Raw genomic sequence first — 13,471 nt, forward strand, 5'->3', positions numbered from 1 at the left:
GGCGGTGGGAGCCTGGCGGGTGTGGGAGGACCCGGGGGATGACAGTGACGGGGTTTTTCTTTTCTGAACGCTAGTTCTTGTGAATTCGGGATCAAGACACGAAGCGAAATACCTCAGTGGCATCTCCCACTTCTTGGAAAAGCTGGCCTTCTCCGTGAGTACCCGCTGCCATCGCGGCGTGCCGGAGCCTGGGCGAGGGGCTGCTCCGCACCGCGGTGCCAGGGTTTGGTCTGTTCAATAGATGGAGGTGTTCCTCGGTATGGCTGTGATTATATTTGGAAAGTCTGTTGTGCTTTCATCTCCAAGGGCAGTGGATATTTAGCAAACCAATTGACTGAAAGAATGAAGGAGGTGATGCTTGTTCTGGGCCACGCTGTAGGATGATAAAGTTATTGTTTTACCAGTTTGTAACACTGCTATCTTCATTCTCAGTCTACAGCTCAGTTTGGCAGCAAAGATGAAATTCTCTTCACCTTAGAAAAGCACGGGGGCATTTGTGACTGCCAGGCATCCAGGTATGATGCTCTCTGTGCTCTGTTACCCGAGTGGTTGTAATACCGACAGCAGTCCGAGTTGCTTTCTCTGCTGTGTGACAATAAAAGCCACTTGTTGCTTCTAAGCTGCAGAAATCCATTTGTGGCAACCGCTAAGAACCTACAAAAGTGAACCCAAAAGGGTTACAAAAGTCATTTCTATTTCTTTTCAAAAGCATTTCATGAGTAATGGCCAAGCAGCTTAATCTGTGATTTCCTGATGCACGTTTACTGAACCATCGTAGGTGTGACTTCTCAAGGCAGAACCCGTCTGCTTGTGTTGCAGGGACACCATCATGTACGCTGTCTCTGCTGACGCCAAAGGCTTGGACACGGTGGTCAACTTGCTGGCTGACGTAGCGCTGCAGCCCAGGTTATCAGGTCTGGGAACATAAGTCTCTGTCTCAAAAAAAGATGCCCAGCATGTGACTTGTTATTAGAGCTCAGAATTCTTCATTAGATTGTGCTCATCAAGAAGTTATCACGTAGCAATTGGGTATTTTGAGTGGTGGTTATCTCTTGCTTTCTCTCTTATTACAGATGAAGAAATCGAGATGACACGAACGGCTATTCGATTTGAGCTTGAAGACTTGAATATGAGACCTGATCCAGAGCCTCTCCTCACAGAGATGATCCATGCGGTAAAACACTGAAAAGTCTACCAGTATGAGACATGCTTCATTCTCTTCCTCAGTTTTTCCACAATCTCAGGTTTTATTTTAGATGATTCTGAAAACAGATTCTTCTATTATTCAATTAGATTTCAGTGGTGAGAGGGAAAATTTTGCTGTCCCTCCACTTTGAAATCCTACATTCTACACACATGAAAGATTTTAACCTGAACTAAAACTACCTACAAATTATCTTTGTTGACACGGGTGTCAACGTGTTGAGTTACACTGACAGTGAAGTAATGTTCAGGCTTTCCTCTCTTACATGTCTCAAACAGGAAGGCATAATTCTAAAAGAAAAAGAGAAGGTTTAAATGGAGGGGGATGAAGTAATATTTGTTACTTTAAGGTATCTTTTTCCTTTTAGGCAGCTTACAGAAACAATACAGTTGGACTGAACAGGTTCTGCCCAGTGGAAAACACTGACAAAATTGATCGAGAAGTCCTGCATTCGTACCTGCGCAACTACTACACGCCAGACAGGATGGTGCTTGCCGGGGTGGGAATCGAGCATGAGCAGTTAGTGGAGTGTGCGAAGAAATATCTGCTTGGAGCGGAGCCGGTGTGGGGCAGCGGGCAGACCAAGGACGTGGACAGATCTGTGGCTCAGTACACAGGAGGCATCGTCAAGGTAAGAGGAAGGTGGAGGTGGCATCGTGCCTCTTCCTCTCCACTGGAGGTGCAGATTTGGATTTGAGCTTATTTCTTTATAGGCTTTGCTTTTCTAAAATTCCATGCTGTACATGTAGAAGTACAGGCTATGAATGTGCAACCAGAACTGGCCATGACAGCCGTTATCTGGGTGACAGGTTAATTACTGGGAATGTAGCAAGCTGGATACAACAGAGGTGAAAATCGGTCCTAATCATTTCTCTGCCCTTCCCACAGGTTGAGAAAGATATGTCAGATGTGAGTCTGGGCCCTACTCCCATCCCAGAGCTTACTCACATCATGATTGGGTTAGAAAGCTGCTCATTTTTAGTAAGTATCAACCTAAAATCCTTTGTTTTGAGTGCCCTGTACTCAAAGAAGCCCAAGTTACTATATCTCACCCTGTAAACATTGGCGCTGCTGATACTGCATGTACAGACAAGCAGCTTTTTCACCGACAGTTTGATGAAGCCCTTGACCTTGACACTCTTCTTGTGCCACGTTTCTTGCTTTTTCTCTTTCTTTACTCATCCTAGACCCTCAAGAGCTCTGCTGTTAGCTGACTGAATTTCTTCTTGCAATTCAGGAGGAAGATTTCATTCCCTTTGCGGTGTTAAACATGATGATGGGAGGTGGTGGCTCTTTTTCAGCTGGAGGGCCTGGCAAGGGCATGTTCACTCGACTGTACCTCAATGTGCTCAACAGGTTTGTCTGCCTTTCTGGTTAAGGGATAGCAGAAACAGTCTTCTCTAGCAGGTTCAGATGGAAGCTTCATCTTTTGAAAGCCAGCACCCCCAGGTTTTACATCAGCTTATTCTCCTTGAAATATGTGGGACTGATTTGTCAGCGGGAGTTTTGAGAGGGTGAAAGTAAAAGGCACAAGTGACCAGGAACCCTGTCTTCCTCCACTAGTCCCATCCATCCTTTAATTGTGTGATATTAACAGAATTGGCAGGAGGTACCAGTAATCCTGCTCTGTATTGTTCTGGGTTTGGGCTCAAGGATGCCAGTGGAGAGAAGGAAAGAGAAGGCACATGCAGAAATTGTCAGAGGCAAGGAGTAACGGTTCTCATTGGCACTGCTGAGCATCCTGAAAATGCACTAGAGGGGACTCACTGTCCACCTTGGTTTAATTTTTACATTTCAATTCTGTTTTTTTAAATTTTAAATGCTGTTTGTATACTCACAGGCACCACTGGATGTACAATGCAACCTCTTACCACCACAGTTATGAGGATACAGGTCTCCTGTGCATACATGCCAGTGCAGATCCCAAACAGGTACGCAGCCCTGTATTCAAAACCAGGTGTCCTTGAAAAGCAATCACATCACTTATTACCAGCCAGTAGTGTTAACAGAATAAGCATTGTTCTAACCTTCTTTCAATTATCTCTTTTCCCTAGGTTCGAGAGATGGTGGAAATCATCACAAGAGAATTCATTCTAATGGCAGGAGCAGTAGGAGAGGTCAGCAGCCTGGCTTGCAGACTGTGCAGACGGTCTTTGAGCTGAAAGAATGCATTGCACTGGCCTTGCTAGGATGAATTTTTGTAGATATGTATGTTACGTATTTCTGTAAAAGAATACAGTCACTTTAGTGACACATTCACAAAGAGGAAGGTGTTTGCAGAACTCTTACGTGGAATGTTGTACTAGAGCGCAGTGGCCAGAGTTATTTGAACATCTGTTTGTATTTGCTGCTCATTTACAGGTAGAACTGGAGCGAGCGAAGACACAGCTGAAGTCCATGCTCATGATGAACCTTGAGTCTCGGCCAGTTATCTTTGAAGATGTGGGAAGGCAAGTGTTGGCAACGAACACAAGGAAGCTACCTCACGAGCTCTGTGACCTGATCAGTGAGTAGACAATGCTTTTCCTTGCCTTGGCTGAATTGTAGCTACATCTGGGGGGGAGCAATTTAGAAACTGCCTTAGAAAGCATGGAGGCATAAATACTACAGATACATATTTCAAATTGATCTTATCCATTGTTTACAAGCTAGCACAATGCTTATTTTTGTCAGAAGGGAAAAACAGAACCATGGTAGAGAAGGTCTAGAGCTAGTGATTGGTTTTCCGAGCATGGGGTCTGACTCAGCATCACAATAAAGCTGCTTTGTGCTGTTTAGAATGTAGTTGTCACAGCTCTGGCTTTGCTTTTCTGCAGGTCAGGTGAAATCTACTGATATCAAGAGAGTGGTCACTAAGATGCTTCATAAAAAACCAGCTGTGGCTGCACTGGGTGACTTGACAGATTTGCCCACTTACGAAGACATCCAGGCAGCACTTTCCAGTAAGGATGGGCGACTCCCACGGCTGTACCGGCTCTTTCGATAAAGCAGGGCATCCTGCACATGCCTGACAGACTTGCTTCTTTTTTCAATATGTTTTTGAAATTATAATATTGCTGCAAGCCCTCCTCCCCCAGTCTTTCCTGGTGTACTGTGCAAACATGGAGCTACGCTACAGCTGAACAAAGCTGCTTCAGAACATCGGACTGTGGAGAGCTTGTTGTGTTGGGCTTAAAGGCCCCCCCGGCTCTGGATGAAGACTTTGACCCTGTGGGTAGGATACAAGAGAAGATGGGTGTCTACAGCCTTCTCTTGGCACTGGGGAGAGCATAGCAAGCCAAAATATTCATCACTACAACTGAAAGTATGTATCTGTCGGTCACTGCTGTGTGTCATCACGTCATCATACCAGCACAGGGGTGGGGCTGTCACACTGGAGGCCCTGGTGTGTGCCCTTCTTCAGGAACGTGGTGGCACATGAAAGAGCTTGCCTTACATAGCGGATTTTAAAGAGTATTTGCAGCTGCTACCAAGGTGAACAAAGACCTGCTCAAACTGAATTAGAAAAACACTTATTATCCACGTGAAGGCAGGCAACAAGTTTCCTGCAGTCCAGGTTTTGGTACAAGCATCACTCCATTTCTGTGTAATTTACCATCTGTAGTACTGCTAGAAGTCACACACCTGGAAATAACTATCCAAACAGGGAGGGATTAAAGGAGTCGCTGCTGCACCTTAAACTCATACCTGCTTTCTTCAAACTGTCACTCAGGTGAACTTAAGGCCTTGCAAAAAGAGGATATAATTGTCAATCTCACAGCAGAGATGTCACTGATCTAGACGTCAAGATCAACAAAATGCCAACACTTAGAAAGTTTATGATCGCAAAAGTGACTGACCCCATGTTACAGGAAGAGACGTGAAGCTAAGCGCCATGCGTTTGACATACTGAAGAAATGGAGACACAAAAAGGAATAAAACATCTGATTTTTACATAATCCCCTAACATAGGGGCTTCAAAACGTAGACAGCTGCGTTGCAGCACTTCACTGGCTGGATGTGTAGTGGCAGGAGCAATCAAACTGGGAGCAGAACACTGTGGCAGCTCTTACCTGCTTTAGCCCCGTACTTTTCCTCATGCAACTAGAAGAAAACACGTTGCATTGCTTCTTGTGGAACCCACAGTAGGGAAGTCCTATTCAGTTGTTGTGTATGTTTGTAAGAAAATAAAAAGACCTCTAAATGACTGGAACAAGTAGTAAGAGTTCTGAAATTCATCAGCTCAGGGCTGGGTTTCTAGAACTGGCAGGTGAAATGTGCTTTGGTTGTTCAATGCAAACGATGCCAAAGAATTCTGTCCTGCTCTTCCAGCTGAAGACAAACAGCTCAGGTCACCCGAACAGTTAGCATGCATCACACACAGAACTCTACTTCTGATAACCCTGCAATAAGAGCTGGTTCTCATTTAAGGTATTGCATTAATTTATTTTTATTCCTTTAAAAAGAAAGGAAGTCCAAATACCTGATGGCTACAGATAGGTTTGTACCGCCGAACAGAAGCTCTGTCTTGGACAGGTTGCATAGTTAGCACTTCCTCCAAGTTGTTTGCACAGTGTTTTATGTACTAAGGTGATCAATGATCCAGCCAATCTGTGCCCATGAAGAGTTTTTCAGTATTAGCTGTACTGACACTTTACCAGTGCCACACTGGTCCATGTAGTATGTTTAGCCTTAAGACAACACTACTTCAAAAAGAGCAAGGTATTCACAGTTCACGGAATTGGAAAAATAAAAGGAATGAACTGTAACCAGAGGTAACGGAACGGCGCTGATCTGCCGTGCTGCGGTTTCTCTGACTCACTTGACATCATCATCACTTTGGTGAAGCGTTATGCAGTAGCCGTACTTAGACCATTATTTTCAACTCAAGTGTCCTGCTGCTGAAGGCAGGTGGTGGTTTATCACCCCCGGGGAGGGTATGTGAGTTCAGGAAGGGATTGTTTCAAGCCCTCTCTACAGCCAAATACATGGTGTGAGAGATTGGTATTTACCCCCTTAGTACCAGAAGGCCTATAGAATAATTATTGAAAGGCAATGTTTCTACACTTCAAATGTACAGTAGTACATTCAAACAAATGTTGCTGTAGAGGACAAAAAATGTCCAACACAGGAGCACCATCCTTACACAAAACTGCCCAAGTCCCCTAACTGGTCCCTGTTACGCATTTTACAGAATACCGTGCACTTGGCTACAGACAGGAAAAAAACCCCAACATCACAACATACATAAGCTAAACAGATCAAATCAAACAGACAATTTTCACCTTTCTGCAGTCTTTTCTTAGGTCCCCTCTTCCCGGTCATGCCAGTTCCAGAAGCTGTGCCCCCTGTGTGAAGTCATCTTAGACTGTACCTGGTTGCTTCCAAAGATAGTATGGCTAAAGATAAATCAATTAACATCTGTTGGATGGATGTCCTAAATAACTGACTCCATTTTCTTTAGCGAAAGCACTTGAGCTACATGGATTAGCTCATGCAAATGAATCCAGGATGAGGTTTAAGACATTCTTCACAAGCCACAGCAACTGCCAGAGGTGCTTAAGCAGATGATTCCCTGCAGAGTTTGCCGTGGCCTGAAATCCTCTTTCCGGGCACCTCTAACACAAGCCTTGCAGAGTTCTCGGCTCAGGAAATGCTACATATGCTGCTGGATTTTTGATCCTTTTGCTCTTGCCGTTTCTGAAGTTCTTTTGTAATTCGCCTCTTTATTCCAATTAAATAGAGTTCTCTGTCAAACTGCCCTGCAGCAAGTGGAATGCTACAATATAAACACAAAAAATTAGATCAGGGCACAAATACATTCTTGTTTGCCCAACATTTCCCAACCAGTTCATACAACAAAGGCCAAAAACCTAATTTTCACTTTCTTAAGGCGTTCGGATACTGCTGTGGGAGAAAATGGGTAAAACAAAGTTGTTCTTCCACAGCAACAAGTTAAGGGTGTTCACAATACATTTAAATGAAGAAAATATTTGTTGTAAAAGGCAAATGTACTTTCAATTTAAGCATGAACATGCCTACATTCATAAGGGCATACATGGAGAACATGCTTTATGACCCTGAATCAAAAATCACTAATTTGAAAAGCTCAACTCGCTTACTGTTAACTTGGTGTATTCACTGGCACGGTTCACGCACAACAGTTCTTACCTTGGTCTGTTCTAGAGGCCAGAAAGAAACAGCAGCAGCCCAGCTTCACAGACTCTACAATACTTCTATTTAATGGGTATTTAATACCCATAAATAAAAAAATCCCAATTTTAACTGCACTGCTGATCAAGTGCTCTGAGAAATCATAATTTTCTAGATACCTGGGTGTTGAAAACCTTGACCATGCTACTCACAGAAAAGAGATTAACTAAATTTCAGTGACTTAACCAAATTTTTGAAGGAGTTCTACTAGCACAACAGCCCACAGCAGGACACTGGGAGATCTGGAGGATCTCCAAATACTCCACTGACATACAGCTATGTTGAAATGCAGCCACCCCTGGGGAGGGAAAACAGCATTGATCCCAAAGAGGGAAAGAAGAACAGAAGAGGAAAGGTGTCCATGCTGATAGGAAAACCAGAGAGCTGCATCTCAGACAGAACACAGATTGATTGCCAACTGCAGTGGACTCAGTGTATCTCCCTCAGGAGGATTAAGGGACCCGGCAGCAGGGATTTCAGATGTCAGTGCAAGGTTTAAATGCTCTTACTGCTCTGACCACTGACAGCATGTATTGGGTAAAAAACAAACATGGGCAGAACGCTACATGGGAGAAACTCTATTTCAGAACTCTCCTGAAAGGACAAACTGCGAACAGGAGCATATCGTCAGAGTCCCTGGAGCCACGTGCAATCACACAGAGCAGCATAAAAGGTACTAACTTGTCTCTGCCAGGCCTCACTTTCACACGAAACAAGGCAAATACAGGCCGATGGTCTGAAGTTTTGATCACAGGACAAGAAGAGTACTTGACAGCACGGATGTCATCTCTGTACCGGCTGCGGTATACAACTCGATCCTGGGAGGCAGAGAGAGAGGGGAGACTGACGGTAACTCCCTTGGCACAGCCACCCTGGCAAGAAGCACTGGTTCACAACAGACAAATCCATTCATTTCTCACACTCTGCTCGGTGAAGTGTCTTGGACAGGGATACGTTCATGAAGAATGTGTGTCTGATCCCAACAGCGGTTCTGTGCCCAGCTGTGAGCACAGGGAACAGAATGTAAGGCGGGGAAAATAAGATTAGCAGCCTGTGCCACACTCTCCCTGTGCTCACAGATTCAACAATCCTTTCTTCCAAACCAGTTCCATAAGCCCTGTTGCCATTAAGCAACAAATCTCAGCATAACTGTATCTCATGCCGACATGTGGCAAGGCAGCTTTTTCTTGCGAGTGAGAATCCCCTTTGGAAGCAGATGTCAGGCTGAGCAGCCCTTCCGAGCGTGCTGCTCTGAAATCATCTCTTACCGTGTAGGAAGGAGTCCTTTGTTTGGAAGTGGTGTCATAGCTGTCCTTCCCTATGTCAAACTTGTAGGAAGGACGGAAATGAATGTCAGCTTCTTGGAATCCTTTGAAAATAGACCCTGGAAGGGAAGGGAAGAACAACATGAACAAATTCCTCCTTCCTAAGAACCTGCACGCTTTCTGTATGTATTCAACACCGCTTACCTAATGCTGGCTAGCCTCAAGGTCTTACATAGGATAAAAAATAGTTACTGACCAAATAGCCACTTGGTGCATGTACTTCCCCCTCCACTGCAAGCTCATGATGCTTACCAAATGCTAGATATTAAAATCTAAATGCCCTGGACACTGTGACAGAATGTGTCCAGTTTATAGAGGAGACATGAAACAGAGCAGTAAATGACTTGGGAGATTACATATAGCAAAATGTCCCCTGTACAGACTGCCACTGGATTTGACAACTGCTGACTTCCTTTTTTAGGGAACTTAACAAGAGAAAGCAGGAAGGGTCTCTAGGAAATCAGGATTTGGCTGTAATTATTTCTGTGTGTAGGTATCTTTGTTCCTGGAGAGCAGGGAGCAAACCAGCCGTCCCTCACCCCTGCTCATTTCACTAGTGAGCTGGTCATACGCCAGTAGCTTGGACACGTCTGTTTCTGGGTTCTGGTTCAAGATGGAATCCACGGTCTCACGATCCTTATTTAGTCGGAAGTTGAAGTCACCAAACCAGAATACTTCATCAAACCGAGTTGTGACATCAGCTGAAAATTCAAGCCAGAAGTGTCAGTATAAAGGTAAACATCTTTCCGAGAAAAAATACATCACATGGAAATTCCTTATGAATTTTCTCTCTCCTCCTCCACTCCAACTTTTTCTCTCAAATTCCCCCCCAAATTACATATCACCTGAAAAAACTAATCATGTGAATAATAACCACCCCTAGACAAAAAGACCTGTGTTCTCTTTTTATACTGTCTCAAATTAGCACTCTCATTCTCTCTTCCTCACTGTAGACTGAAAGACAATGCACAAACGCTGGTCATTTGGGATCCCACACAAACATGGCTTCACACTTACTAGAACTGGATCGATATGGGTTTGTGTCCGGAACGTTCTTGGGAAGTGTAAGGGCTTGAATGGTTTTATTGTAGTCCAGTTTCCTCTCATTCACCTTACTGTCCCCAGCTGAAAGACAGAAATCCCATTACTGCCAACGATGCATCATTTTCATTCAGTTACCATCTTTGGTTTTAACAGGAGCTTCTAAAGGACATCAGACATTTTCCACATGTAAAAAGCACTCTGACCTAGGGAGCATACAGACTGAAAAACAGTGACAGAAAGTGTGGAAACGGGATACAAATGTGCAGAGTTCATTTTTGGTTTTCTAAATACAGTTCCTTTGTAAGTTTGTTACAAAAAAATCCCCTCCCTTACTGTTCTCAGCTCAGCAGACCCGAGCTTTGACTTCAGTCTGTCCTGCTCCTCTACCCCCCTGCAGCTTTTCTACCTTTGTAAAGCAACGCCCACCTCCCTCCACCAGGACACTTCGAATAAGATTGTAAATGTCTCACATGTGAAGTGGGAGGTGATGAAGAGAAAGGAGGTCCCAAAAAATGTGAAGCAGATTCCCAGAGCTCCCTTGGTTTTGATCTGAGATACGATTCGAGTTGTCACCGTGGCATACTCCACTTCTGGAAGGAGAAAAAGCAGCTGCTTTTACTGAAGGGCCTTTGGACACAGTGAGCAGGAGAGTTAGGTGAGGAACAGCCCTGGAGAAAAGGACAAGACGCCCAATGGCAGCAGTCCGTCACCACCCCACTTTCCAGCTCTTACTGGACCACGCACCTGAGCAGAACCAGATCAGGTCCCTCCGAATGAAGACCGACATGTAGAGCACCCCATGCGCAGCCGAGTAGAGCATGACGTAGTGCGGACCTAGCGTCTCTTGCAGGCGGATCTCCCACTCTCTTCTGCAGGAAAGAACAGGCGTCAACCTCCTCTTCTAGGGCTGGTCAATGTCAGACAGACTAAAATCTTGCACCAACGTACTACTGCTGAGCACGTGGCTGCTAATGCTAACAGACAGCCCGTGAGCCAGCTCCCAGCCGGCTCAGATCTATGGTGAGACAGGAGTTCTGCTGTTAGCTGCCCTGACAACAGGACCAAGTTCTCTATTTACAGATTTTTGTGACATTTTCCTCTGAAACCCATTTCCCCTGGTGCTCATGCAATAGAATTCATCTTATTAACTGTATTGTTTATCGAAAATATTAAGACTATGATAAAGACTACTTCCAGACTAATTAAAAACAAAGTAATTAGTTAACAATAAAGGAGGATGGTTCATTACATTGTTTTTGCTACCTGTCTGGACAGCCTTCTTGAACCCCAATGACATACATGTCCTGGGCATAGTCAGGATCTGTTGGTAATAAGAAGTCATCCAGATTCACTGGAAGTTCCTGTTATTAACACACGCACAAAAAAAGAAAAAAGCAGTATTAGTTATGCAAAGATTTACTAGACAAGTACAAGAAAAGTCCAAGCTAAGCTACAAGTTCCACAGCGTATGCAAACAATTTAGGCTTCAAAAAACAGGTTAGGTGATAATACTAACAATTCTTCCCAAAGGCAGACTCCAAACTGATGTTGCTCCAGCGGTAACCAAGATTCCACAGTAATGTGACATTTCTAATTTCCTGTGATACCTTACTTTTTACCAAGCTCGCAGGCTATTTCATGAACACCCCAAGATCGCTTCTCAATCACCTGGTGGAATCAATCTCGAATCCCTAAGCTACGTAAAGATGTAGGCAGGAGGCTTTGTTCTATCAGAAACGTTCTCATCATAAGCATTTCATCTTCGTATGACCCTCACTGCAACAGAGCGTAAAGGGTTTGCCACAAATACCCCGAGTGGCACTAGCAAGCTCACTGCTGCCATACCTAGTATGTGAGGAACCCCTCTACAGTGACCATCTCAGATGAACATGCATGAGATAGCCTTGTGATTTGATAAAGACGATGAACCCAGGTTGATGAAGAACCTAGTCACGAACAGAAAAAAACCCATCGCATCAGTTCTTGTAGTAAAGATGGGGTAACTTTACCACTGACAAAAGACCTGTGCAGACTTACATGCACATACCTTCTGACCCTGCATGTTCCAGGTGGCCACAAAAATTCCAATATTCCGATCAGGGAAATATCTGCTAAGTTCTTCTGCTCCCAGTAAGGCACCATTCGCCAGAAGGCTGCCTTCCAAATAGCTTCTGTGAACAGAAGACCCATAAACAGCATCTAAGGAAACAGCATGACAGTTGGAACGATGATTTGTAATGCTTGAACCTTGAGTTAGCATGTTAACTATGTCAACTGCTTCTTAATTTTCAGAACAGATTACTTAAATATTACAAGCAAGCTGACAGCAAATCAAATTTGTATTTATGAAAAACAATACCCAGCTGAAAGGAGCAGATGTAGAGCATTTGTACTAACCTCCTCATCTTCAAACTGTTTCCAGTCTCTACAGCAGGTTAAACAACACAGAACAACTCTTGTGCTTTATCGATCACTCGGATCACCCCTGCCTCTGCCCAGCAGGATTCTGCAGAGCAGCAGGCTCCCTGCGGAACCCCAACCTTTGCCATGAGAAGCCAGGGGACTTACCTGCTTCGAACATCCTTGGAGCGAATAGGAGTCAGCAGGCTGAACGTAGATTTCATGGAATCCGTGGAGCAATTATCGTAGACCATCCCATTGCCGTGTAGCCTGGTATCACTCAAGCTGCCCCTCACTCTCCCAAACTTGTGCTGAGAATAACGTCGATAATCCATACAATCCGAGTCAATCTTATTAGCTGTCCTCAGTGCGTGAGAGGCCACATTGAACTCCAGGGGTGGCAGAGGTCGAGCCGGCATTATTTGGGACAGCCGGGGTTTGCTGCCTGCAAACGCTTTTGCCCGCAGAAGCCCACCAAAGGCACTGGAGATCTCAGAGGCTCGGTTCCCCAGGTCGGAGGGGGTTCCTCTGCTCTTCCCCATGGGACTGGCTTCTGAGGTGTCGGGTGAACTGTGCAAGGAATTCTGATGGCAGCACTGATGGCAGGGGCTTGCCCTACCCCTGATGGGAGGGCTGAGGGACGCTTCCTGCAGAGAACCGTTCGAGGAACTTGTCTCATTGGGATCAGTCAGACTCTCCTGACTTGTTCTAAGCCGCCTCCACCTCCTCCAACTTTTCTCATCGAGAGATGCAGCACGCTCCAGCCGGGGTTTCCGAGGAGGCCTTGGAGTGATCGATTTAATTTTCATATTAGCTTTGAGTTCATCTGGTAGAAGCTTTAAGGTTTCATTTAAAGAGGTACCTACACTTGGAGGATCTTCAAAGGTAAGCACCTCATTGTCACCAGCCTCCTTCTTCACTGCTTTGACAGCTTTTTTAGCGTGCAGGTCCTGTACCGCTCCACCCTCTGTGCTCTCAGTAACATACGCCCCCGAGTGCTGTGGAAATCCATTTGGAGTGCTCATTCTCCCCCAGGTACCAGCTCTGGATGCTACTCCATACAAAAAGTTCCTCACAGCATAGTTTCCTTCCCTTGCTTACCCTGTAGGTTCACAGGGCTTTAGCCAAGCCAGAAGGACATGAAGCTGAAGGCAGCACAGTCTCTAGCTGAGAATGACGGGCAGGTGTACCTGCAGGCAGCCGCATTGTCCCCAAAACTTCAAGTAGGTGGGATTCCTAGATTTCCCCAAGAGAAACAGAGAAGAATAAAAAGTTATTGAGCTGTGAACTCCGCTCCTTAATCAGA

General features: G+C 44.9%; 2 protein-coding genes across 2 annotated transcripts; one reads left to right on the forward strand and one right to left on the reverse strand.

The window, feature by feature from the left end:
• Nucleotides 1–74: 74 nt before the first annotated feature.
• On the forward strand, nucleotides 75–4,618 carry PMPCA (peptidase (mitochondrial processing) alpha; the record flags this gene model as incomplete). Its single annotated transcript, XM_010085387.1, has 11 exons — nucleotides 75–154; nucleotides 433–515; nucleotides 820–914; nucleotides 1,074–1,174; nucleotides 1,572–1,835; nucleotides 2,093–2,185; nucleotides 2,442–2,560; nucleotides 3,045–3,135; nucleotides 3,259–3,321; nucleotides 3,566–3,710; nucleotides 4,021–4,618. Coding segments are annotated over 11 exons (1,304 nt in total), but the record flags the coding sequence as incomplete, so codon positions are not given.
• Nucleotides 4,619–6,536: 1,918 nt separating this feature from the next.
• INPP5E (inositol polyphosphate-5-phosphatase, 72 kDa) lies at nucleotides 6,537–13,190 on the reverse strand. The gene is made up of 10 exons (XM_010085376.1): nucleotides 12,334–13,190; nucleotides 11,813–11,936; nucleotides 11,029–11,126; nucleotides 10,510–10,634; nucleotides 10,236–10,355; nucleotides 9,739–9,846; nucleotides 9,261–9,422; nucleotides 8,665–8,780; nucleotides 8,078–8,214; nucleotides 6,537–6,962 (listed from the first exon to the last, which is right to left on the reverse strand). Exons 1-10 carry the CDS (start codon nucleotides 13,188–13,190, stop codon nucleotides 6,830–6,832), a joined length of 1,980 nt encoding a protein of 659 aa, XP_010083678.1. The 3' UTR covers nucleotides 6,537–6,829.
• Between the last annotated feature and the right edge of the window lie 281 nt (nucleotides 13,191–13,471).

Source organism: Pterocles gutturalis, unplaced genomic scaffold, assembly GCF_000699245.1.
Source record: "Pterocles gutturalis isolate BGI_N339 unplaced genomic scaffold, ASM69924v1 scaffold46191, whole genome shotgun sequence".
Lineage (NCBI taxonomy): Eukaryota > Metazoa > Chordata > Aves > Pterocliformes > Pteroclidae > Pterocles > Pterocles gutturalis.

Coding starts and splice junctions, on each gene's coding strand:
- INPP5E (XM_010085376.1), bottom strand. CDS start 13,190: ATGAGCACTCCAAATGGATTTCCACAGCACTCGGGGGCGTATGTTACT. Junction 11,937..12,333: donor TCCAAGGATGTTCGAAGCAG/GTAAGTCCCCTG, acceptor TTCTGTTCACAG/AAGCTATTTGGAAGGCAGCC. Junction 11,127..11,812: donor GGAACATGCAGGGTCAGAAG/GTATGTGCATGT, acceptor TGTTAATAACAG/GAACTTCCAGTGAATCTGGA.